Source organism: Anguilla rostrata, chromosome 10 (assembly GCF_018555375.3).
Source record: "Anguilla rostrata isolate EN2019 chromosome 10, ASM1855537v3, whole genome shotgun sequence".
Classification (NCBI taxonomy): domain Eukaryota; kingdom Metazoa; phylum Chordata; class Actinopteri; order Anguilliformes; family Anguillidae; genus Anguilla; species Anguilla rostrata.
Window position 1 is genome coordinate 29400530 of NC_057942.1, and position 26359 is coordinate 29426888.

Below are 26359 nucleotides of genomic sequence, written 5' to 3' on the forward strand. Positions count from 1 at the left end.
AAATAATCTGCCTTCCCCTTGAAACAGTAGTTCTGTTCTCAGGTATCTAAAAGCACAGACATTCTAAAAATAAAAAATGAATTAGCATTGCCCTGAGAAAGTAGATTGGGGATTAAGAGCTGATGATAAAATGCACACCAATAAAAAGGGAGCACCCGTTGCTCTTCTGGTTTGTACCAAGCAGCGGAGCGATGGCAAGAGTTACGACCACAAACTACTGTATAAGACTGTCATATAAGGGCATTGCACTGATGAAGCAACATGCTGAAAAATAAAATAATTTGGCCTCGTCTTAACTAAAAACACTGAATGAGATTTTTTTTTGTACACATACAGTAGTTACTGGGTTATGAACCTTCATGACCTGGTGGTTGGTGGCCAAGTCACCCAATGCCAAAGCCAACGACCGCGAGGGATTAAGGCAACAATCAGTCCAGGCCAGGTGGGGCAAAGTGGCGTAACTTTTGGCTGGGGGATATCACCACAGAAGAAGGAAGAAGGAAGAAGGAAGAAGGAAGATTCTAAAGGAAGACTGTAAACACGAAGGACATCACAGAAGCCGTCATCTTGGCCCCTCGTTCACTCCAGGCTGCGTACATACAGCTACCTGCAATTTTCTCTGGGTAAATAAACCAGGGGAGGGAGGGGGGTTGGGAGAAATCTGTAAAATAAAATGAACCGGAGGGGGAGGGAGGACGAGAATCAATAGAACAGCTCAGACAAAGGAACACCTGCTAACTGTAAATGACAACTTGTCTTTTCCTGATAGCTTTTTTCCTCTCATGTAAGGGGGAGAGAATCTTGTCCCACCCACCCCCACTCCACACACGCACACATACACACATATGCACCACACACACACACACACACACACACACATGCACAATACACACACACACAAATGCACACATGCACACACACACACAAACACACACACACACATTCACATGCACACACACACACACACACACACACACACACTCACATGCACACACATCACACACACACACACACACACACACACACACACACACACACACACACCACACACACACACAACAAGTCCACAAATCGAACTGTCAAAAGCACTCCCAGTTTGTAATTGGAGGTTTGCAGGTGGCTAGACAAAAGAACATATATAAATAAATAACTAAAGGATTTCATTTGCTCTCTGCCCAAGTGGTGGTTCCACATCTGCAGTTCCCCATTAGGAGAGCAGCCCGCCACTTCTGTGCGTTTCATAGACCTATGGCAGCCATCAATTTAGGCGGGCATTTCCGCCACCGCGGGAGGAACAGCAGTGCCGTACCCGCCGGGGAAGGGGCGCCGCGGAAAGCGATTGATCTGTCCCGTGAGCGGTGGAACGCCGCACGTGCTTCTATTCAGCGACCGAGCCTAATAAGGCTCTTCAGTCTCTGGAGGGGTCCCGAGCGTCTGATTCGCGAAAGTCGGCTCTTTTTGACGGCGGACGGGCGGGCGGGCGGGCGGGTGGGTTTGTGGGGGGGGGCTCAGGGAAGCTGTTCTACTCTCGTCTGATTATACCACAGGATTCGAGAGGTTTATTAAACTCACAGAACCGGTGGCAGGATGTAGCGTTCCGTTTCGTTCTGGGAATTTCTTCCAGTTTCTGGAGAGATTTTGCATCCATCTGGAGCACCCCCCTCTCTCCACACACACACACACACACACACACACACCATTTTGACTTGTTTAATTATTTTACTGACTGAAGAGGAGACCAGACTGTTGGGAGTGGACAGATCAGTTTATCTCTCCGATCTGCAAGGCCACAATACAAACAGAACTGAACCGCACACAGAAACACAAGACCAAGAATCCGGGAAGCCAACACAAATGCTTAGAGCTGGGAACACACGGGCGCTAGTCTCCTTGCGCAAACATTAGCTCCAGTTTCCAAAAGAAAAAAAAACAAACAGGTGCCGGAGCAGTCAGGATGGTGAAACCAGCAGGGGGGGAGAGAGCCAGGTACACACAAGTGAGAAGCCTTTCTTGGGCCAGGGCAAACACACACAGGGGCGGGATTGTCAGGTGTGACAATAGGGCCAGTGTGTGGCCAGCTCTGTGGTCTAACAACGAAACTCTGGGGGGCTGAAACTCAACAGCGGGAGCCAGCGAAACCACTTCTCACTGTAAGAGCTCCCCTGAGGCTAGAAACTATCACCCACCACCCCCGCCACTTCCCTACCCTTCCCTCCAGAACTCACCTGCCTTTCTCTGCCCAGACAAACACCATCCTCTCTGATGTGCTTTATACTGGCGGCAGTGTAGCACAGTGGGTAAGGAACTGGGCTTGTAACCGAAAGGTCATAGGTTCGATTCCCGGGTAGGCCGTTGTACCCTTGAGCAAGGTACTTAACCTGCATTGCTTCAGCATACATCCAGCTGTATGCATGGATACAATGTAAAAATGCTCTGTAAAAGTTGTGTAAGTCGCTCTGGATAAGAGCGTCTGCTAAATGCCTGTAATGTAATGTAATACTGGCATTGACACCAATACGAGCCACAAGACGCAGGCACTCGTTTGGTCTCTGTGAGATTTGTAGTGCGGCGGCCGTGTTCTCCCGGCTCTCGTTCAAGGCTTCCAGAGCAGAGAAGAGCTTACGCCTACACTCGCATTCCTCACAACGATCCCCCAGCATGCACCGAGAGTAAAAAAGGTTTCCGCCGTAAATGCTAAAGGACTGAGCCGAGCAACCCTCCCAACACGCCCGGCCCCCGCTCAGCTAATTAAGACTCATACAGTGCTCGGCGCGTTCGCAGATGAGGGCTGATTGGATTTTCTGCTTGTAGACGCCCCAAAGGCCACTGAAGGTGCAGAGGAGGACACAAGGAAATTTTCATTTTGCCTGATGGGAACAGTAGAAAGGACAACTCGTACTGCCCGCCCCCTTCCGCAAGCGTCGCTACTGGCAACCGCCTGGTTTTCCCAGGAAGTCTCCCAACGAAGTACTGAACCAGTACCACTCAGCATTAACCTTTATTCAGAACACAGCATGTCATCAACTTTTAATGCCCCAGGATACAGACTCAGACGTTCTTTGTTTCAGGTGAAGGTTCCAGAGAAGTGTAACTGCTTTCACCTTACCTGGAGGTCCAAGGAGTTTGGCCTTCTTCACTGAAAGGGAAAGAGAAAAGGAGACAAGGTCAGCCATTTTGAGCATGGTCACTACATGCAGACAGACAGACAGAAAGACTATTTTCTTTGCTGGAGCTATATCAGTTTTATTCCCCAGGTAGAAAAAACGCATCACCCTGAAAAAGCAGGACTGAACGAGCACTCTGATTGCTGTGGATAGAGTCGCCTTCTTGGTCCAGCACTGCCCGATTGCTGACAATAAATCAGCACTTCCAAAAACTGTGGTACTCGGGACACACTGGTGGAAATGAGAGGGGCTGAGATGGACCATGAGATAAAGATACATAATTTACTGTATATTACGCACTTTCTAAAGATGTCCACATCAGACTGTCAAAGTCACAAGGTCCTAGCTACACTATAGATCAGGGCTGCCCAACGCTGTTCCTGGAGATCTAACGTCCTGTAGGTTTTCACTCCAACCCTAACAAACCTCACCTCATTCATCACCAAGAGATCTCATTGAGCTGCTAATTAGTAAAATTGAGCATGTCAAATTAGGGTTGTAGTGAAAACCTACAGGATGACAGATCTCCAGGAACAGGATTGAGCAGCCCAGCTGTAGATGCTGTTTCTCTATGATTCGAAACAAGCAAGGCAGTATTTCAATAGGGGGTGCGTAACAGAGCATGAATAAGCTCTCTGAAAGACTGGGAGCAGGTGAAGTGTCCTTTTTCTGCCACATGCCGGACACACAGCCTGAGGTTCATTCAGAGAAGCAATTCTACTGTCCGAGTTCCAGCCGCCAGTCAGAGACCGTGGAATTATATGATTCGCCAGCGCTCTCGTTCCGTCAATCACCAGTCAGACCCTCGCTAGCATAGCCAAAGATTGCCCAGACTGTCAATCACTCAACTTTAAAAAGTACAGAGGCATGCTGTATTAATAGAGTGATTGCTCCATGTTACTGTCATTTATAGCCCCGATAGGTTAGGGGTCTGTGTCAGTGATGATTTATCAGCACCAAGAAGGCCCTTGGAAGACCAGAGAATAAACAAATCAAAAGATGACACTGCTGTACTGATAGCTGATAGACACACATGCACGCTTCAAGAAAAAGGTCTTTTCTATAGACCAGTGAATTAAACATGAGTGTGCAAATACAGACATATCCATGTTTGTTTCAGTGGTCCATGTGTGCACAGGCTCACACACACACACACACACACACACACACACGCATGCAGGTACATACATAGTTTGGAACTGCCGTCGATTGTGGCTCTGCTTGTCTGAAACACACCTCATTACTATAATAAATTATTGTCAAGATTACATCCACAACAGGGAAGAAAATAAGCAAATAAAGTCTCATTAATAGTTGCTTTATTTAATTATAAAGTAAAATGTCACCAGTTTGCAAAGAGAAGTTTTTAGCAAAGGATAACTTCATGTGGACAGGCATAACTTTATGTGTATGCCTACAAGAATAATTATGGATCTGTTCAGCTGCAGTCCATGACAGTTTTGTCAAATCCCTTTACTCACTTTTCTTTTCCGTTAAATTCTGAATTTCACTGTCTTGTTTATCCAATCTATAAACCAAACAGAGTCTTGATGTAGCCTTTTATGTCTAGTATTCTACCATCTCTGACTCAGGTTCCATCATGCACATTATAATGAGAGCTATAAACCCTATTTTCAGGACAGCAGGACTACAATTTACAAAGAGAATTGAACAGCTGACATATTTTTGAGTGGAAAATTGGCCTCTCTCTCATCCCCAAAAAAAAGAGAAAAGTTTTTAAGAGCTTAAAGTGAACTTCAAAGCGGAAATGGTTAGATCGCAAACATCACGGCAGGAGAGAACCTTGTCCACCATTAGGCTCTCCATCCAGAGGACACTCAAGGTCCGTATCAATTCCTTAGCACTCAGAAAAGTCAGAGTTTATTCCCTTCGCAGTTTGACAAGTTCTACTTGTATGAGATTACATCAAATAATAAAAGATCATCTCCACTTTTTAGGATGGGGTAGTGTATCCACGCAATACAAGGTGGCCATGTGGCACACTGCTTGATGAATAAGGCTCACAGCCAAAAGATTTGTTTGATCACGGCCCTGCTTCACGTACATTGTTTAAACAACCTCAGATAATTTGATGCATATCTGATCAAATTATGTCATTGATTAAATTCGGGTTTACTACGTTTCAGAACGTGAATTAAAATTTCACTTGTTAGGATTGAATCAGCCAAAATATTTCATCAGAATACCTTCAGTGCATATTCAGCCATACACATCGGATGGTATATTTTAAAACATAAGCTCGTTATGCCATCACTAACAAGGCGATTCACAGGACAAAAATTTTAATCTATTTTCCACTTCAAGAGGAGCGGACTGGTTACTCTCACAGCAATTTGGTGACTGAGGGCTGATACAAGCTGAGCTGAAGTCAGATGCTGAAATGAGGAATCTTGTGTCAACATGTGGAAACTGAGTTCTTTGTTAAAGCACCAGCCACTCCCTTCAGTAACATCCAATACCAGGTCTGGGACAAGATAAGGAGGTCAGCTCAGGCAGGTCAGTGATGGTAGGGGTGTTGGGGGAGGGGGGGGGGGATCTGTGAAACCTTAATTAAGATGACAATGCAAATCCCTCTCGTGGCTTGAATGTGCATTCACATGCAGGTCTGCATATGTACATATGCAAGAATACATACAGGGGCACTCGTGCATGCACACACACATGCACAAGCACACACATGCACACATGCATGCATACTCGTACACACACACACACACACACACAAACTCACATGTACAACATGTATACTAGTGCACACACTAGCACATACCAGCATGCATACTAGCACATACTCACATACAAGCATGAAAAATGCACGCACACATACACGCAAACACGTGTGCATGCAGGGAAACATGCATGCATGCACACGCACTCACATGTACACATGCAAACATGTGGACACACTCACATGCACATATGCACCAATGCACACACACTCACATGCAGCAAGCATGCACACATGCACACACACTCACATGCACACATGCATGCATGTGCACACACTAACATGCCCACATGCATGCATACATACTCACATGCACGCAGGTAAGCATGCATACAGTCTCAGTGAACAGTGAAGCAGGTGAGCTGTAATTGGCTCATCGCAGCCTCCATGTGCCCAGCTGGAAGGAGCCCAGAGGGGCCCAGTGCTCCGGCTGGCCCAAAGCCAGGCCTCAGGACAGCAGGGAGGTGATTAGTTCATCCTGCAGCAGTTCAGACCCCCCAGATAATCCCTCAAGAATAAGATCAAGGATAAGATTCCTCCTCATTACAGAGGGAGAGAAAACACACAAACGTACATCCGGCATCAATGTTTGCCCAGCAAAGGCCTTCAGTCTATTATATTGATCAGGGCCCTGTTTCACGTTAAACACTTAAACAATCCCAGATAATTTGATGAATATTTTATCAAATTAGGTCACTGATTAAATTCGGGTTTACTACATTTCAGAACGTGAATTAGAATTTCATTAGTTAATCTAGGATTGATTCGTCCCACTCTTCTATAAAGGGGAGATCAATCGCACACCGAAAACAGGATCACACTCCTTATAGAGAAACAAAGGGAGATGGTGCTTAGCGAGATCACTTAACACATCAAAAATTGACAAAAGCAATATTTTTCAACCTCTCATAATGTAACCTATGTTTTTTTTGTTTTTTTTTGTTATGGGGTTGGAGATTATGGCAACACTGGAGAGGGCATATTTCTTTACCATATTCTTAAGATCAAGAACTCATCAAGAGACAGAAATCCTAACTAACATAGCTAGAGCAGCCAAAATGAGAGAGGAATCCTGGCAGATAATTGTTCGACACTTTCACTTTCTTTCAGATAATGTCACCACTCTGAAACATCAAATTATATAATTTTTTAGCACGTGGCAACAGCTACAAAAGGAGCTGGCAGTAGGTCAAAGATAAATATAAAAATATATTGCAGACATAGCCTCTTTATTCAAATTGTACATTTTAGTTAGTGGTTAAACTCATAGAACATTTGGAAACAGTATAAAAACATTTATTTATTAGTGATTATGTAAATAATACCATTGTGAAACCCGCTTGCAAATTATATCGTCACCTGCATAGAAACCTTACTTAATACTGCTCACCCTTACATGGCCAGGAAATCTGATGAACATACTGATATGCCTTTGGAATACACTTTCCTGGTTACTCGGTACGCTATACTGTGGCTTTACCTATATTTTTATTTCTTTGGCTTTAATGGTAGCCTATTTCTCATTGATTGTGTTTATTGAAGTTTTGTCTCTGCCTTGTTTTCATTTCCACATTTTACTATTGTATTGTGTAATTCTCTATCCTGTTTGTTGGTTTTATGTAGCTTTTATTCTTGTCCTCAAATGTAAAGTACTTTGCATTACATTTTATGTATGAAACAAATGAACAAATAAAGCTTATTATTATATATTCAGCATCGCCAACTGCATATAAAAATGTACCAATGTGAGGAAGCAGAGCTCAATAAGGTGTGTGAATCACTGTTTGGGCTCGCTTCACTCCAAGCTGGCAAATGCGTGCAGCTATTATTTACTGGAGGTACACCTAAACCAGTAGCACTCATAAAGATAATCATACAAGTGACTTAAAGCAGTGGTAACGAACCTCTGTTCTTGGAGATCTACTGTCCTGTAGGTTTTCACTCCAACCCTAACAAAGCACACCTCAGTCAATGGCTAAAGATCAGGATTGAGCTGCTACTTAGTACAATCAGGTGTGCAAAATGATTGTCAAAAAATGAAAACCTACTGTATGGTAGATCTCCTGGAACATGGTCAGTTACCATTGCCTTGAAGGATCTTGCCAGTCTCTAAAAAAACTTCTAAATGCTCTTCTTACAATGATGGCTCATTCATCGACCAGAACCTCACAATTATTTCTGCTGTTGGTGTGTGTGTGATTTCTCCATGTGGCTTATAGGCCATGTTCATGTCATACAGCTAATTTAAGCATAAACCTGCAGTCTTGCAGGTCTGGGTTTAAGACCCAGCAATAAGTCTGGCCAAATTGTGAACTTGCTTCGTGAAATCAAAAGTCCTGAGTTTATCCCAAAATGTCAACAAACTAGCGGAGTTAGTGAAGTCAGCCACGTTCAAGCAAATTGCTTTCAGGCACACCATTCAGCCATCCCTAGTTTATTAGCAGGAGAATCAAGTGAGTCAAAGCCTTTAACTAATCGTCTCAAACAGCCACCAGAATCCGTGTTCTGTGCCAATCAAGAACAAACTCGAGGTCTGTGATCAAACACTGTTCCACTGCAGCATGAGCAGTATGATGTAATAAATAGAAATTATTTGGTGCAGGTGACATTATTGTGTACTAGAAAGTAGTGCTTTATGTTCAGGAACAGGGTTCACAATACCCAGAGAAGACAAATGCAGTTATAGATTATGTGTGTAAACCTACAGGTTGCCTGTCCTAGTGCAGGTGCATTATGGGTAATGTGCGCTATAAACACACTTGGCCTTTCTTTGGCACCTTAAATTTCCTTCATTGTTGTTGTCTCTTTTTCAGCCTCTCCATCTGCCACTGTCTCCTAGCTTCATTGTTCACTCCTGACCCCACTTTCAAAGCATGTCTCCCTCCCTACCCACCCACCTCCCCTTCTACCTCTCCTGTCCTTCTCTCCCTCTCTCCCTTTCTCCTTCTCTCCATCTCCCTTTCAATCACGTTCCTTTTACAACCCTGCAGGTTTTTCAGAAGCTCTTTTCAGTCGAAGACTGGAGTACCCTGGTAAGAGTGTATCACTGCTGCTGACAGAGCCCTTCTAAGGAGTATTCAGGGAGTCCTTTTTTATTTCTCTGGCACTTGGTCTGGGTGCTATATAGGCTTCCCAGTGGAGTCTGCATCTGAGCCATTCTGTGAATAAGACAGTGGAGTTTTCATTTATTTTTTGAGTTCTGGCCTTCCCATGCCCAATTGGCACTGTCAGCTGAAGCTTTCCCCCCCTCTCTTTACATGGGGGCAGGGGGAAAAGAGGGAAGCTCACACAGCTGGTCTGTAGTTGCAGCTGTCCCATTTACATACCCCTGGAAATGTTATTTTTGGCATCAGAGGAACCACAAACAATGCACCAATGCAGGCTGTTCCTCTGTAAATGCAATGCACAGTTATTTGTCAGCCAAAATTGCAGACCCTTTCACTCTTCCACAATAAAGAGAATCCGACGTCTTAAACCAAAGGTGCAATCTGTACCTGCTGAAATCAAATATCTTTTAATGAGACTGAATTGAGCAGAAGAGGAACCAAAGATGCTGAAATAGACTAATCATCCAACACACACACATACAGGAAATGAAGAAAAAGGAGGGGGGAGTGCATTCTGGGTAAACCTACAGGTGAAAGATCTGAGCTTTAAGCACGCTACAGGTTCGAGTCACGGGTGGGCCTTGAGCGAGGGATTCACCCAAATTGCTTCGATAAATACCCAGCTGTATAAACAGAAATGTGAATTTGCTCATCCCGGATGGGGAGGTCTGCAAAGCAAATAATTATATCCAGATTAGATCTGCTCCCACCTGGCTTCCCAGAGAACAGGCTTTTCCAGCTCAGCTCTGTGATATTTATAGCAGTGTGAGGGTGGTAAATAATAGAGTAAGAATCATCATTTGGGGAATGAGGGCCTTCTCTGAGTGCCCTTTCCAAACTCCAGTTCTGTTCAGGGACCACAGGGTACAGAGCACAGTGTGCAGGGTACAGGGCACAAGGCACAGGACAGAGCATGGCAGAGGGCACAGGGCACAGGGCACAGGGTACAGGGCACACAGCAAACAGTACAGAGCACAGCACAAGGCACAGGGCACAGGGAACAAGCAGAGCACACAGCAGGGAGCACAGAGCACACAGTAAAGAGCACAGAGCAGGGCACAAAGCACAGGGCATGGGACACAGGGCACACAGCAGGGCACTGGGCACAGAGCGCAGCACAGGACACAGGACACAGAGCACACAGCAAAGAGCACAGAGCACATGGGATGGAGGAAAGGTAGGACCAGCAGAAAATTGCTTCCAATTTTGCTCTCTCTCTCCCCGTCTCTGTCTCTCTCACTTGCTGTCTGTCTCTACCTTTCTTCTCACATCTCACTCTGATCTAGTCTCCTTCTTTCTGTGTTTCTGACTTTCTCTTCCTCTTTCTTTCATTCTCTCTGTCTCTGAGCCTAAGGACAGAAATTTGTGTCAAGACCAAACACAAATCTACCCAGCCAACGAACGAGGGGCGAGCACCGTGTAACGGAACGCGCGCCAAAATGTCAGAGCCGGCATTGCAGGGGCTGATGGGAGCCACCGTGGGTGATCAGAGGTCACGCGGAGAAGATTGAGGACTTCCCGCGGGATAATCCGGGCCCTAATGCTGTAAGCGACGCGGGAGCGGCCTCCGTGCGGCTGGCAGGCCCCCCCCCGGGGGGCCACTGCCTAATGAGGGCTGACAGAGGATCAGTACTGCGGGATCCACTCTCTGTGGCCCCACCCCTTTTGAGTGGTTCCCAGGCGATCGACTCCCTTGGGATCTCGCGTCACTTTCAAACCTGGGTTAACGCCTCATTTCAATACTTCAACCCTTCAGAAAACAATGAAATTCCTCAAAGGGGCAACCTAAAAAATTTTTTTTACCAATCATATTTGCTTATTAGAGCTTCTTAAAGTTGTAGAGTCTGCTCCTTGCCATGTCGACAGAGAGCCCCAAAGGGGTTTTGGAGCAGTTGGTTGGCACATGGACACAGGTGTGTCAACTTCTCCATACAATCAATGGCTCCAATGAAACTATGTGGATGAGGACCAGGAAGTCTTGGACCTCCCGCAGATGATGTCATCGCAGTGCAAGGAAACGACTGAAAATGAAGCAATCACCAGCCAGCACTGGTTCAGCCTGTGTCAGCTATCTCACACTAGCTAGACCCGAAAGGTAGACAGCCATTGATTTTCTGCAGATTGTTTTTTTTTTTTTTTACACTACATTCATTTTTTCTCTAAATAACTCATTTGACTTTGGCTTTAAAATATAAATGAACAAGGATTAAGTGAAGTGAAACAGATGAGTCGATACCTCATGTCTAGCTAGTTGACAGGAAGCAGTATTACTGCAAATGAAATAAGAAAAACACAACACGGCCTCAAAAATTAACATTTGCCGTGAACTTTCAGTTAAATTTCAGGTTTTCATTATATTTGGACTAATTCATTTCGGTTGTTACTAAACTCAATAAACTGTGTCTGTGCAGAATGAAATCAACCATTGCATTTAATCATGGGACTGAGGACAAATATTGATTAAATTCAGGCCTTAAACTGATATCTTTCTCACATATCGCAGTCAGCAACAATTTAACACAATTAAAATGTACTTAAATGATTGTGATTAGAATGTACAAATTGTGTATATAAATTAAGAGAATGTGCATTTAAAAATGTTTCCCAAAAAAACCCAAAAAACTTTGCTACCATCAGACGAGACTTCCAAAAGAGACTTTTTTTATCACCAGGAATGACACAAATGAGCTCTTAAGAAAATGAACACTTGAGCGATCAAGATTAGCATAAGCATAATGAAAATCAGCACAGGCTTTTTTGACAGCTCCAATCTGCTCTGTCCTGCTCAGCTATTATGCACTTAACCAGCAGTACAGTGAAACAAAACTGCAATTATCCATTATGCAACTATAGGCGCAAACTTATTCATAGGCAGCAAGATGACAGACAGAAGACCAAAATGGATGTATAGATTCATGAAGAGCTATACATACATAGACTGAAAGATGTAGACAGAGAAGATGCAGACTGATAAAGACACAGACAGAGAGACAGAGTAAAGAGAGACAGAGAGGAACTGTCAGAGAAAAGGACAGATGAAAAGACAGGTACAGACACGTCGATATCTGGGCATTTCAAACTGTCACATGATGAAAGGTGATGTTGAAGCTGTCCTGAGGCTCTGTCGTTTGCTTGTTTTTGTTTGTGGACATGGCTGTGGCCGGAGATTAGTCAACACCACTGCAAAGGTACCACGGGGAGCCAGTGAGGTTAGTAACAGCAGATGATGCTCTATTTTTATCCTCTAAGAGAGCCAAATAGAATGGGGTAGGGTGGGTGGGTGGGTGGGGGGGGGGGGGTGGGGGGTATTACACTGCCCTACATTCCAGCACCCCATCCAATTTACGCTTTTATTTTTATGATGCATTTATTGCCCCAAAAAACAGCGCTCTTCTCATGAAATACAAAACCAAAAAAAGAACAGAGCTCTCATGGAATATAAAAGGGGATGATGTCACCGAGATATGAAACTGAGGCCACTGCAGCATCGAGAGGGACAAACAAATATGATTGGACATTTTAAATTGGGAGAAAATTATTATGATTATTATTATTATTATTATTATTATTATTATTATTATTATTATAAAAGCAGGATGATGTCAGGCTGGAGGAAAGACTACTAATTGCCACAGAGAGCCATGACCAATCAGGTCTGGGCTCTCCTGCCTAACACTCCCTCATTCGATGATGTCAAGTCTGTGCACTTCCTTACACGAAAGCCCGCCAATGGGAAATGATGTAGAAACGACACAGAGACCTGCTAAATAAATAAATATATAAGCAGCCCCACGTGGAGTCACTGGCTGCCCTTATCGAGGAACTAATTAAGACGGTCTTCTAACAGGCTGAATAGGTGGTGGGGGTGGGGGTGGGGGTGAGGGGGGGGAGCACCTGAGGCACACTCCATCCAGCAGGACGGTTGGGACCCCCCCCCCCAGACAGGGCTCAGGGGGGCTGGAAGGGAGTAGCAGGTCAGCGTTGCTCATCAAAGACGGGCTGGTTCCGGCCAGTTCCGCTCTTCTCTTAATTAGCGGCTCATTACCGCAGGCGGGCAGAGACGACACTCCAAGCAGGCAGCGCTGCGGACGCCCTCCCAGTGCCGTGGAGGAGAGCGAAAGGCTATGCTCGGCACACTCATTTCCTCATTTGTGTTTTTTAATAAACATATTATTCAGACGTTTCAATAAACATATTCAGACGGCTCTGTCTCATTTTCTCACCTCCGCACGCTAGGCATTGTACCTGTGGCTGAGGGCAGGTGGCGCTGTGGTCCTACCTGCATTTTCAGGTGGACGAGACCTTTGTTAAGGGGATGGAGCTCATTACGACATTTCACCTACATATGCAATTCCTGTGAGCATTATAAAATCCCTATGCAATCGTAGTACCGTAGTAGTAGTAGTAGTATCTAAATAGATTGGTTCTCCATCATCACTAAAGACACATAATTAATGCAAATCAAACAAATAAAAACTACTACTACTTCTACAAGTACAACAAGTACTACAACTACTACTGTAACTAATAATAATAATAATAATAATAATAATAATTTGACAGTCCTGGGACATTGTCGGTGTGTTAGAGGGGGTGAGGGGTCAGAGTCCAGCTCTCTTACTGCCTGTCTCTTCATCTTCAAATCCACCTTCAGCTCCATACATCCACAGCCACATCTCCACCAAAAAACCCTACTACACACACACAACAGGGAGGGGAAAGAATCTGCCAACCCTGATTTCAGAACCATGGATAGCTCCCATGCTACACTGGGGCTAACATAGGGACACATCCACATGTGGGTCCACAGAGAATTCAGTTAGCCATTCTGACCTACTAATTAAGCAACAGCACAACAACAAAAAATAAAAGAAAAAATGTTCCCATCTGGGGATTATATCAGCCACCAGAAAATCCAATTTCCTCAGAATCTTGAGGATTAGATCACAAAAATTCACCACCTGCAAAAGCTCCCCATTTAATTCAGACAGCCTGCACCAAAAGATCCAGAGCTACCAGCTCTGCTGGTGAAAACCATAAAATATTACCTCAGACTGCACCTGGGTGACACTGCCGCCTGTTACAAATTCACAATACAAAACAAGAATTGTTCTGGGGGTCAGACTAATACTGTTTACAAGACAAGGTGAGCACAATGCCCACTGTGAGTGACGGAAACCGTTATATCTGGACTGGCATTTGAATATTTGACCCAACACTGAGGTTCACACTGAACAGTTGGTGAAACGGACAGCAAACAAACATCAAACCAATCAGCTAAACTAATTGCGAACCCGTAGGGAAACACAACACGCTTCAGATCTGCGGCATCCTTTCAACAGCAAACTGAGGAAGGGAGACGATTAGACAGCCGCTCTGTCACAGTGACTATATTTTAGCACGGGATAATGAAACGAAACTCTAGACAGTAAGAAGCGAACACACAAAAGCGCACTCCATTTGATGGGTTTTAATGAGGTTCGATACCCACTCCGAGCTTCAGAATATCTGTACAGTAGTCGTCATTAAAATTGTTTTTCCTCCACCTAACAAAAACGTGCTGAGCTTAACTATCCAGGAAATAGTTACAAAGTGTCCAGCACTGCCTGTTTTCAGAATGTTTGAAGTAAAGTAAGTCTGTGTGGAGGTTGGAAGAACAGATAACAATTGAATTACATTTATACATCATCTAAATTCGCTCCAAAATAGATTTTAATGCCTTGACAGTCAAAATATTCTGCAAAGAAATGGTGATGTGAGCCAAGCACTTGGAATCTGATGGAATCTACTTTGCTAAGTACTACTTTCGATACCTCGGTGTAGCCTGCGCTATCTATCCATCTACCCATTATTTAACCCACTTATTCCTGGTCAGCGTCCATGGGGGGGACTATCTCAGCATGCATTGGGTGAGAGGGAGGAATATACCCTGGGCAGGTCGCCAATCTATTGCAGGGCACACACACCATTCACTCACACACTCATATCTATGGGCAATTTAGAGTCTCCAATTAGCCTATCTGTCTTTGGAATGTGGGAGGAAACTGGAGTATCCGTAGGACAGATGTGTAAACTCCACATAGAAAGGCCCCAGCCGAGATTCAAACCCGGGACTTTCTTGCTGCGACATTGCCATCCACTGCGCAACCATGCTGCCCCTAGCATGCACAAATGCACAGTAATCTGTCACCACCATTATGAATTATTAGGTACTAAATTCTGACACAGCAGACCAACATGGAACAACCTCACAATGCCTCATTTGTAAGGGAAGGAGAAGTAGACAGCAGCTCTGAGGAGACCATGCCTGATACAGGTTCAGCTGAAGAGACAGAGTCTGTTCCTGTGACCTGTTTGTGTGATCCACTGCTGAAGGCCGAGCCCCTGACAAGAGCTGGTCATGTGACCAGGTCACATGATCCAGGGAGGACAGCGGTAGCAGGGTAGGGGGGAGTTTCCTGTTGCCTGGACGGCCCGTTGTGTGTTCGCTGTCCATCCCGGACAAACATTCTGCGAGCAACAGCAGATGGCCAAGGGATTACTCTCTCAATCTGTCTGTTCCTTCTGCCTCACTCTCCATTTATCCATCTATCTATCTCAATCTGGCCTCCCTTGCAGTCTCTCTCTCTTTCTAACTCTCTCTGTCTCTCTCTCATGTCCCCTTTCAAAACCCTAAAAGTCTCATGGTTTCTGCTGTCTTACTAATAGTGTTTATTAGTACTTCACACCTGGTCGATTTACAGGGTCTTATGGAGCAAGCGCTTATGTGGCTGTGCTGGCAGTGAGAGACCAGTGCTCATATGAGCAGATCTCCTGTTCCCATGAAAAACAAAGTGTATTGGAGGGCATAGATAAGCCATAAATATGCTGTACATCCTCAATAAACTTAAGATAAGTAGTAGATAGTAGTAGTCCTTGTAGTAGCTGTAGCAGTAGTGGCAGCAGTAGCAGTAGTGATAGCAGCAGTAAAACAAGTAGTATAAAACTGGACTTTTTTCTCCAAAAGGCCTACTTACTAGCATACTGTTTAAAATTCTATTTCTCTGGAATTTCACCATCTGCACACTGAAGCAGTTCTCAAAAATGACAGATCTCACACATCCAAAGCAATGGCACCAACAAATGATAAACCTTTGTGCACACGTAAGAGCAAAAGGAATTACTCATCATAGCACTTCAACATTTTGAAAATGGGTGACCTACAAAGGTTACACGTGGGTTTGAAAGTCACTTGGAAGATGTTTCTAAGTTCCTTGTTAGCCAAAGCCAACCGATACTTGAGAGACACGAAAGACAGGGGTCACCTGGTCAAGAATATCCACATACGAGCACCCCTATGCTGGTATGTGGACAGGACAATCTCTATAGTGGCAGACGAGGGAACGCTTCAGTGCTGAGGAGGCGTGTCCATCTAATCAATCAACCAATAGGTTCCTTCCACAATGCCCCGAAAGGAGCGGTTACATGATCTCTGACCTTTGATGTCATAGAGGCCAAATAAAACTGCCATCGTGAGGCTAATCGGAGGCTGAGCAGACAAACGGGGAAAGCAGGATATCATTCAAAAGATTCAACAGATAATCGTTTAAAAACACCTACGAAAATTTTAAGCGACAGCAGTACTTCCTTTACACACTGGACAGTTACAGAACAGATGTGCTTAAACCACACAAAGGATAACAGGCCAGTGGACCTCACATCAAAATACTGAAGAGATGCGTCTTGCAACAGTGATGCAGTTTTAATTACACACTACTGCTGGTCTCCACAGAGATTGCTGTAAAGCACCATAGAAATCCTTGTGCTTTGCATCAATGACTTCGGTTTTTCTGAACACAAACACAAAAAAACTGACTTTATTTTCGAGACAGACGTGCTTTTAAGACACGTATTCCATTTTAATGATATGTTAGAACCCTGTCTTTGTGTGTCTGCAAAAATCAGTGGGTGCTGGGAAGCTGGTTCCCTCCTCATTTGGAAATCATACAAAAAGCGCGTTTCGGAGATGATGGGGTGCTTCTAAAGATTAGCCACTGCAATACGCACGCACAAGCGCACACTCGCGCTCATGCTAACAAGTACACAGAAACTCAGGTTTAAGAGGGCGAGGTACCACAGCGTCACAAAGGCCACGACAACACACACTCTGTGTGCGATCAATATCCACTTTCGTTGTTGTAATTGTAAGATTCACAGACCCCAATTTTAGAAGCAAAACCGAGTACAGAAATCATTTACACTGACAATTATCCTTCTCTTAAACAAAATCTCCTCACGTGAGGTTCTTTATTTTTTTGCTCAGTTGACTTCATCCTACGTTTATTATTTGTCAGAAGAGGAACATTTTTGACATATCAGTATGTCAGACAGATGGACATATTGGATGTAAAGGACCTTATTGTTTCACAAAACATTTCTGGTTTATCGGTAAAGGCCCTGGTGGTAACAACTTCCCACTCTTCCTCTCTGTCTGTCTGTCTGAAATAAAGTCACAAATGGAACAAGACGGCTGCTCGGTTCCTCTCGGCTCAGCGCTGACAGTCTATTCGCGTGTGGCCTGACGGTCGGTTCTGCTTCGCTGAAGCTGGCACTCAGTAGCCATTTTAGGGGTGCCCAGGCCAGATTGTAAAGGATGGGATGATTTCGGCTGGCCGTCACCGGACAGATGCCAGGGCAGGGTGGGTTTCCGGCTGCCGGCTCACGGCAAAGTCAGCACGGCAGGACGGGCCACCCGGCACAGCCACAGAGAAACACAGTTAGAACTCAACCAGCAACCAGCAGGGAGAGAAAAGTGAGTCTTTATAACCACTAGAATGGGCGGGACCACTATGTTTCATAACTGAAGGTGAATTCAACCAATCATATTGTTATGCTGTGGAAGGCAACACGTTTTGACTGGTTCTAGGCAGTGAATGATTGACAGCACAGGGCTCCACCCATTCTTGAGTTCACAAAGTTTTGCTAACATAAATCATAGTCATTTGGAATGTGAAAATTGTATTCAAAAGACTGCCTCACTATAATTTTGTGCCCTGTTGAGGCAGACCACAGTGACTCAGTTGGGTCAGGACCCAAAATGGGTAGTTAGTGTAGTTTATTTTATTTACTACAATTCATAAAGGTTAGGTTGACTGAGCATGCATGCTCTTTTGCAACAATGCCCTTTGAATTCCCGCATTGCTTTGGTAGCCTAACCTGAAAGTTTTTGGATTGTGGGAGAAAACTTGAGTACCCGGAGGAAACAGTAAATCCAAAACTCCAAACAGAAGGGCCCTTCTTGCTGTGAGGTGACAGCACTATCCCCTGCACCACCATGTTTTCTATAGGGGAAGTGTATGAGGTAGGTCTCGGAATGAGTCTGTAGTACACTAGGCTATGCTAGTATTTATATTTGATGGGTCTCCAAAAGGTATTAAATTTCTCATTTGGGTCCCGATATTAAAAAGTAGTTCTAATTTGGGTCTCGATATTAAAAAGTTTAAGAACCCGTGCTTTAATCTAATTCTGGGTCTGGAATTTTTTTTTTAAAAGACAGATTTCAGAACATTTATTAGCTGGGGTAATAAAAATTGATCGTAACTGCAAAAATATCATTTTTAGCTTAAGGGACTGTGCAAGGCAGTATTGGCCTGATGCTCTCCCCCACTGAGCCGTACAATTGAGAGCATGCTCTTTGGGTAGTACCACTGTACCCACAACCAAAACCAATAACAGAATGCACCCAGCTATAACAGATGGGATTCAGTAGAAAAACATATATACAGTGAGCTCTATAATGTTTGGGACAAAGACATATTTATTTTTGATTTGGCTCTGTACTTTGTTTTAGATTTGTGCACATTCTACGCTTTTATTTAAGGGTGTTTTTATACATGTTTGTTTTCACCATATTTTCACCAGGGCACCATCATGTCTGGGACATATCAATGTTATGTAAATGAAAGTAATCATGTTTAGTACTTTGTCGCATATCCTTTGCATGCATTGATTGCTTGAAGCCTATGAGCAATAGACATCACCAGGTGCTGAGTATCTTCTCTGGTGGTGCTCTGCCAGGCCTGTACTGCAGCCATCTTCAGCTCCTGCTTGTTAACTGTCTTGCTGGAGGATGACGCATTGCCCAATGAGTTTGGTGGCAGTGGCTTGAACTTGAACTGTGACTTGGCCATCCTGTTTTTGCAGCTAACTAGTGGTTTGCATCTTGCAGTGTAGCCTCTATAGTTCCGTCCGTGAAGTATTTTGTGAACAGTAGTCACTGACACATTCACGCCTGCTTCCTGAAGAGTGTTTCTGAGCTGATGGATGTTTGGGGGGTTTTTCTTCACTATTTTCTTCATTATTCTTCAGTCATCAACAGTAGAGGTATTCCTTGGCCTGCCAGGCCCTTCGCGATTTCTGAGCTCATGCTCTCTTTCTTCTTAATGATGTTCCAAACAGTAGATTTTGGTAGGCCTAAGCCTAAGCCTAAGCCTTCCGGTTCCCACACAGCCTACACTTTATAATTGACCATGCAATGGTGACAGTAACACTGACTTACCAAACAATGATACCTAGTTACATTACTGACTGACCAGGCAACATCAGCAAATTACCTAGCAACAGCACAGATCTGTCCAGCGACAGCACTGACTGATATAGCAATACCACTAGCCAACCAAGCAACAATGCCATATTTTCCTCATCAGGACCAAATAAAACACGTGCATTTTCTGGTCTTGCAGTGCCATCCACAACACAAAACAAACCCAGCACTACAGGAATAAGTGGAGGAAGGCCTGGGAATACAATGCATGAATCCCAACGCTAAACAGCCCTTCTGCCACAGCCCCATCCTACCCATAATGCTCCAGGAGAGGCTACGTATGTGCAACAGCAGCACAGAGAGGCTGCTGCACGACGCCGCACCTCTGACAGACACACAAAGAGTCTTTCACCAACAAAATTACTGCTCGCGTCAGTCAGGCTGACAAGACCGGGTCCCACTCCCGCCCGCTCCACGCAAATCCACAATCCGACAGCATCTGGGCCTCTAGGACCGCTGCCTCTCACCTCCAACTCCCCAGGAACCATTAATATCCGCACGTCCACCTTCAGCAAATCACCACGGCTGAATTGGTTTTTTTTTATTGTTATCCTCTTTGGACTATACGTGAAAAGCCTTTATTTTTATACTAAAGCATCCAGCATCACATGTTCAATAATCCACCTCGCTGGCTGATCGGCTACATTCAGAATGCTGTCAGTTGGCCTACATTAATGTTTGAAGCAGAAATCGATATTGATGTTTTAACAGTAACCTGTGGACCCCCTTGTTAAAGACGCCCCCTGAGACAAAGGCTGGAGATAGCAATACTAAGCTGCCCCCTAAGAAGTCTAATAAGAACATGTTTCTGCCAATAAAAACAGCCGTTCGCCATCATATAGCAAAGATAACAATTTTTTGCCATGAACGGAGAAAGCAAAACCAACTCAAATAAACAGGGGGGTGGGGGTAAGGGTGAGGGAGTAGCAACTCAATTCTTGTGCGAGAAGATGAGTTCCTGTGCTGGCGAGCGGGAAATTCAGTCATTTCTCCCAACGTCACGAATCTGCCAGAGGGGTGTGTGACCCTCCAGGGCAGGGGGAGGTTACGACAAGCCATGTTTACAGGCCAAAACTGGCAACCACTACCAACTGGACTCATATAACCTGACCAAACCACTGAGTCATACAGTATTCCTCACTTCCTGTCCCTCTTAGACAGAGGACACTTACAGAAAAGGAACAGAAACCCCTGTTTAAACCCATGTAATAACAGAAGATCTTTTTCCTCCTATTTCCTATAGAAGGAACTGGCACACATATGGATATTTTTATTTCTGGACAGGCTGAGTTCAGTTCCAATAGATTTATAATAGATTCATTTTCTCTGATAATGACCCGAAAAAAACATGATTTCATTTGGTGTGAATCTAGGAGAGAAATGAGTCATGTCCATTTGTTTGTTGCTCCGATTTCATTCTGTGTGGCTTTTTTTTCCCTACTCTGTTCCCATGTCTTGCCATCAATTTTAATTAGGAAGATACTTCACAAGCGGTACAAAAAGTAAGGAAGTTTTCCCGCTGCGGCCTCAGACAGAGCCAGTTCCCTTGCAGAGATAATGTGTACCTAGAGGAGCTAGAATCTCAACAAGGTACTCACGACTGTTTTTTTTTTTTGTTGCAGATTTTCTAAAAAGCCCTGTGGTGGTTCTTTCTCTTTTCTCAACATATTGTTTGAAAAGCTCTAAAGCTATCGCTAAGGCCACGCGTGAGGAAGAGAAACAGCCGACCTGACTCTAACATGTACCAGACAGAGCGCACTATTGATTCACTAAGCGGATGATCTTTACAGCAGGGCTACACAGTCCATATTTTAAGACACCAGTGTAAGACCTAAATCCCAGGGGGTGACAGCATCTACAGATTTTTATGGTTTTCTTATAATCAGGAGGCAATTTTAGAGCTTGCAAACAAGTTGTGTGGATCATTTAGCCCCAATCGATGGCTTAAATGAACTGCATAAGTGCTGCTGAAACACATCAAAACCAGCATAAGGTGCAGCCCTTCTGACACACTTGCTGCAGAGAGTGGATTCAAATCCATTACATCACACTTATATCTTCCAAACAGATGTATCTTACATTAGCAGTTCCCAAACATAGTCCATAGTCCTTGTTTTGTTGTTACAGCCAATATCAGGCTCAATTAAGGTTGTTGAGCACGTGTTTAATTCTTTCACATTATAACTTAGTAACACAATGCAGGTTTGCCTGCTTAGCATTGTCTTAGTCTTTGAATTCTTCACTATCTACCAAATAGTTAGCTTTAGTGGCCAGGTGTCCACATTTTTATCAATTTGGAGAATGTTGAGTCGCTTGGGTTTGATTTTATAAGTTAAATATTTTATTTTTCTTCTTCTTCTTTAGAGTGATCATTTGCAATATAGCAAGTGTGCATATGGAACTTTCTTCATGGCATGTACAACTGACAAAAATTTGGTTTGAGGACAAATTGTTTTTTAAACCTGATTCTACTAATTTGCAGCTGAAGGAGATCTCTAACTTTGGAATGAGTTATGATTTGTTAGGGTTGGAGTGAAAACCTACAGGACAGTAGATCTCCAGGAACAGGGTTGGGCAGCCCTGGGTGAGAGGTTATCGTGTATCTTTTTATTCAATTGGACAAGGACAGTGTTCCATCAAAGAATCGATGAAGCTGAACAGGGGGAGTATGCAATCTAGGAATAAATTAATTGGTTAACCTGAAATAAAATCTCTGCATCCCCACTACATGTTGGTCTTTGTTCTGACCAATAACCAAAAGTAAAATCTCCAGGATACTTTTAGTCTGCCGCTGTTGCTGATGCTAATACAATTGTTAAATCAAGATATGATTGGGCTAATTAAACAATTAAGAGCAGATGTTGGCATAAACTCCTGAAACCGACCGGCTCTTGTTGTGCACCCCTGCTTTACAGTCGTGGTGGCAACGCTGACTAACAGCAAGCAAACAGTCTTGGTCGCAATATGGTCACAAGGAAACTGGAACACGTCCTCTTGGGATCACGCTGGTGGTAAATTGCCCAGAATTCCATTCCATCTGACCGGCCTTAATCAGAACAATCTGGACTGGAGGCTTCCCGGGCGTTTCTGCCCGTGAGATGCGCTTCAAACCAAGCAGACAGAGGACGAAAGATGTCACAGTTGGCAGCTCAGTCTTGGAATTGAGCGCTAGCCTCCAGGGTATAAGAGTCAACAGACAAGATTTACCAAATGCCAACACATTTGCAGGAATGGTCTACTTTCTTTTTTGAGAGCTGTAAATATAGTCATGAAAAGATTCAGACATCTAATCTCAATGATCCATTTTTAATTTGCTCACTTATGCTTAGCTGGTTTATTTAATTAAACGGGGCAAACGCAAGACGTATGTGCCAGCAAAAAAAAACTTTCAAGAGATGTCAAACTTTCAAGAGATCTCGAAAAAAAAAAAAAACTAAACAGTCGGGTATCATATTGCCTCGTGCTTAAGTATGAGCAATTGAAGCAGGACGATGCTGCAATAGCACTTCATATCAAGGGCTCCTGCTGTCATTAAAACGTCGTCTTAACATGACCGGCACTTCATTTGCTCGTTTCATTTCCGTGGAGAGTCGATCGGGAATTTGCCTAGTCTACATAGTCTAGCCTAGATTCATCAGAAATTTTAACAGGTATTCTTTTAAGGTGCAGTCTGTGTTGCTTCACGTGGCAGCTGGTGTACCTTCAGCAACGAATCTAAGAAAGGAACGAGGAAAAGTGGACTCTATAGGTTCCGCAATTCGAAAAAATATGTAGCCTAGTCTAATCAGAATTCAAGATTCATCTAAGGCAGAACCATCGCTGTCTTCTCCCAAATCACAAGTGCAGCCCCTTTTCAAGCTCTTTTTATATCGCAGATCAGTTGTTGAAACTGAGTTTAATGTATATTCATTAGGGGCAGAATAAACTATGTACAGAGTTCAGTTTATTCTTGTTTCATGAAAAATAGCGTGGACGCACTAGCTGGGTACTGCTCCGATATAATCCGGTTCAATAAATGTAGACTTACATGAAGTACCCTTGTATATTAGTGTCTAATATCAGCAATGTAATACTGCACGTGCTGTCATTTTTTTTTCGGAAGAATCTCCCTTGTGCCCAGCTTTTCAATAACCCGCACACGTAGCGCACTTCGTGGGGGTGTCATAAACGCTGACTTAAAAATATAAGTGCGGGCAGTAATCTGTCTATCCGAATGTAAGCATTTTAAAACAAACGCTAGTTTTACAAAATTGTGACTTTGGGACAACCTGTTCACGTGAAACTCGCAGAAATAACGGGAAATTGTTTAACATCAATTTAAGCGTCTCACAATCCAAAATGAGTTGATGCACTGTACCATAGACTTGCGGAAGATCTGATTGACAAACAATCTGAAATAGAGCGATCTCATTCTTTGAAAACATCAACACGTCTGTACAACCATACAAAATAATAGCAAATCAACTGCTTTTGTGTTCGGAAAGCGAATAAATGGTTCTTCAAATTACTGTGCACCAAACCTCCAGGCAATGCCGAAAAGGTGTGCATGTAACCGTCAAGTGGGCTACAGCTGGTATTCCAATGCACGGTTCTTATTATGTAATCTGTCCTGATGCTCGCCTATAACCCTACAAAATACATGTTTAATAAATAAGCCTATTCACAATTTCCAGTTGATACATGGCAGCTTTAAGTTACAGCGCTTCTTGCTAATGCACAATAAATAAACTGAGCAAAAGTTCGATCTGGATAACTCGCTTGCCTGTCAAACTAGTAAAACGCTTGAAGACTTCCGCAACATTTTCACAAAGGAGTTCAAATAAATTTGACACACATTTGCAAAATACACACTGAAGTATAGTAGAGGCAACCCACCTCTCACGCAAAGTAGAGACATCGCCAAGCTTTGCCCGTGGCAGAAAATCCTCGGAGTTCAATTTAGGCAAAGCGCTTCAAGCGGGATGTATTCCACTCGCCAGTCGCATCGCAGACAGTAGGTCCTCACGCTTTTGCTCTACTTTGTTCCCATCTTAGAGTTACAGTCGGTGATTACAAAATTGTTCAATTCAATAATAAGACTTGGAAGCACTCGCTCCCAACATAGAAGCGCCATGGTCAAAAAAATTATCGGGATTCACCTCCTTAGGTGCCTATTGCCTGAAGGGCGGATTCAGGATAGGCGTAATTGACGCGTAGGATAACTATTAGGAGAACTCAACCCATTAAATGGGCGGTTTTAAAGATTATCCTGACCAATGGATGATAAGGTGTCGTTCAGACAGAGGAAACAGGTTGAGGCACTGGACCAGTTAACAGGTGGTGACGCACGGAGAACAGCTGTCTAGTGTACGATTGACGCAGAATTAGGAAATCGTACTAAAGTTTGTCGTCAAATAAAACGGAAACCGAGGTGGTCTAAACGGACAGAAAGTAGCACAAAGAAGATTTTCACCGATAATATACAGTTCGCAGCATTATATAAACACCAGGATAACAGGTTTAATTAAATAAGACCGGGGTGACATTATTCAACGATGGAATCACATTAATGTAATACCCTATAGGTCGTAATGTTTACGAAATGGGCGAAATATGTTGTTTCGTCCGCAGTAGGCTAGAGATAGAAGAAGATACTTTGTGTAAAAATGCATTGCAGTGTTCGAAAAAAAAACATGCAAAATGCGCAGGCTGTGGTACGAAATATGGTACCACGGCCGTCGAATAATGGATAAAATAAATTCACCAAAAACCCTTCTATATCGTATTTATTTAAAAATGTTAATATACACATTTTTATTTAGGCTATTAGTTATGTACCTTGATATTATAATTACGCGTTATGTTTCATTCATCTCAATAAAGTTCAATAAAATATTCTTGCAGTTTACCCCATAATGTTCAGGATGGCCTGAACTAATGGTCCAATCAGGATTATCACAAAATCTGGGCTATACCTGTCATTTTACAGGGAACAAAGTCCAACTCTTTTGCGCTTACTGTTGTTGTTGTTTACTTCACCACTGTAGGCCCTCTCTGTGCCACCCGTTCAACAGGATAACTGCCACACCTCATCCTGCTTATGCCAGAACAAATATTAGCCATGATACGCATAAATGGCTATAGTGTTGCGCATGGAAAGCTGAGTAACACAATAGCTGAGTAACACAATAGTGTCTCCTCTGATTCTATGGCCGCATACTGTCAGTCTGCTTGCATCAGCTGCATGAGCGGAGCAGTCCTCCCGCACATGCTGCGGCTGCTGCAACTCAGCTGGCGGAACGAAAAGCAGCTGCTTTTTTACAGCGCTGGCTGCACACTATCTGGTGTGCGACTTCCAGAACTAACGCGGGACATCACAACAGTGAGAGGAACCTGCTGGGCTTTTCCTACTAGGAACTGAAGTGTAAACTCCGGGGATCCCGCAGAAAAAAGTTGAAGTATTTAAACTTTTACCATGATACATTGCAATTGCTATGCAATGAAAATATTTTTAAAAATATTATCAATTTTATTTTTACTGAATGTCTCTTGTAGTGCAGGTTTCAGCATAGTAGAATATATGGCTCTAGAGATTAACACCAGAGACTTGTGTCCCCTACAGAGGACAACAGTGAATTTCCAGGTCAAAGGGGGATAATGAGGGTAGACGTAACTCAAAAGTGCACGCATACTGATAAAAAGAAAAGAAAGCAATCCACAGGCCTGTCCTATTTTGGATATCAGGTAGACACCCATTTTATGCTTTTCCTTTGAGGTA

The 26359-nt window shown here is 43.7% G+C and overlaps 1 protein-coding gene across 1 annotated transcript in view; it reads right to left on the minus strand.

Moving 5' to 3' along the window:
• The window catches only part of LOC135233161 (uncharacterized), a 164693-nt gene extending 139922 nt beyond the window's left edge, over positions 1–24771 (minus strand). The window contains exons 1-2 of the mRNA XM_064296420.1: positions 24478–24771; positions 3107–3136 (exon numbers count right to left, since the gene is read on the minus strand). Of these exons, the coding sequence (XP_064152490.1) occupies positions 3107–3136; positions 24478–24499 (52 nt within the window). The 5' untranslated portion in view covers positions 24500–24771. The remainder of the gene's footprint in view (positions 1–3106; positions 3137–24477) is intronic.
• Between the last annotated feature and the right edge of the window lie 1588 nt (positions 24772–26359).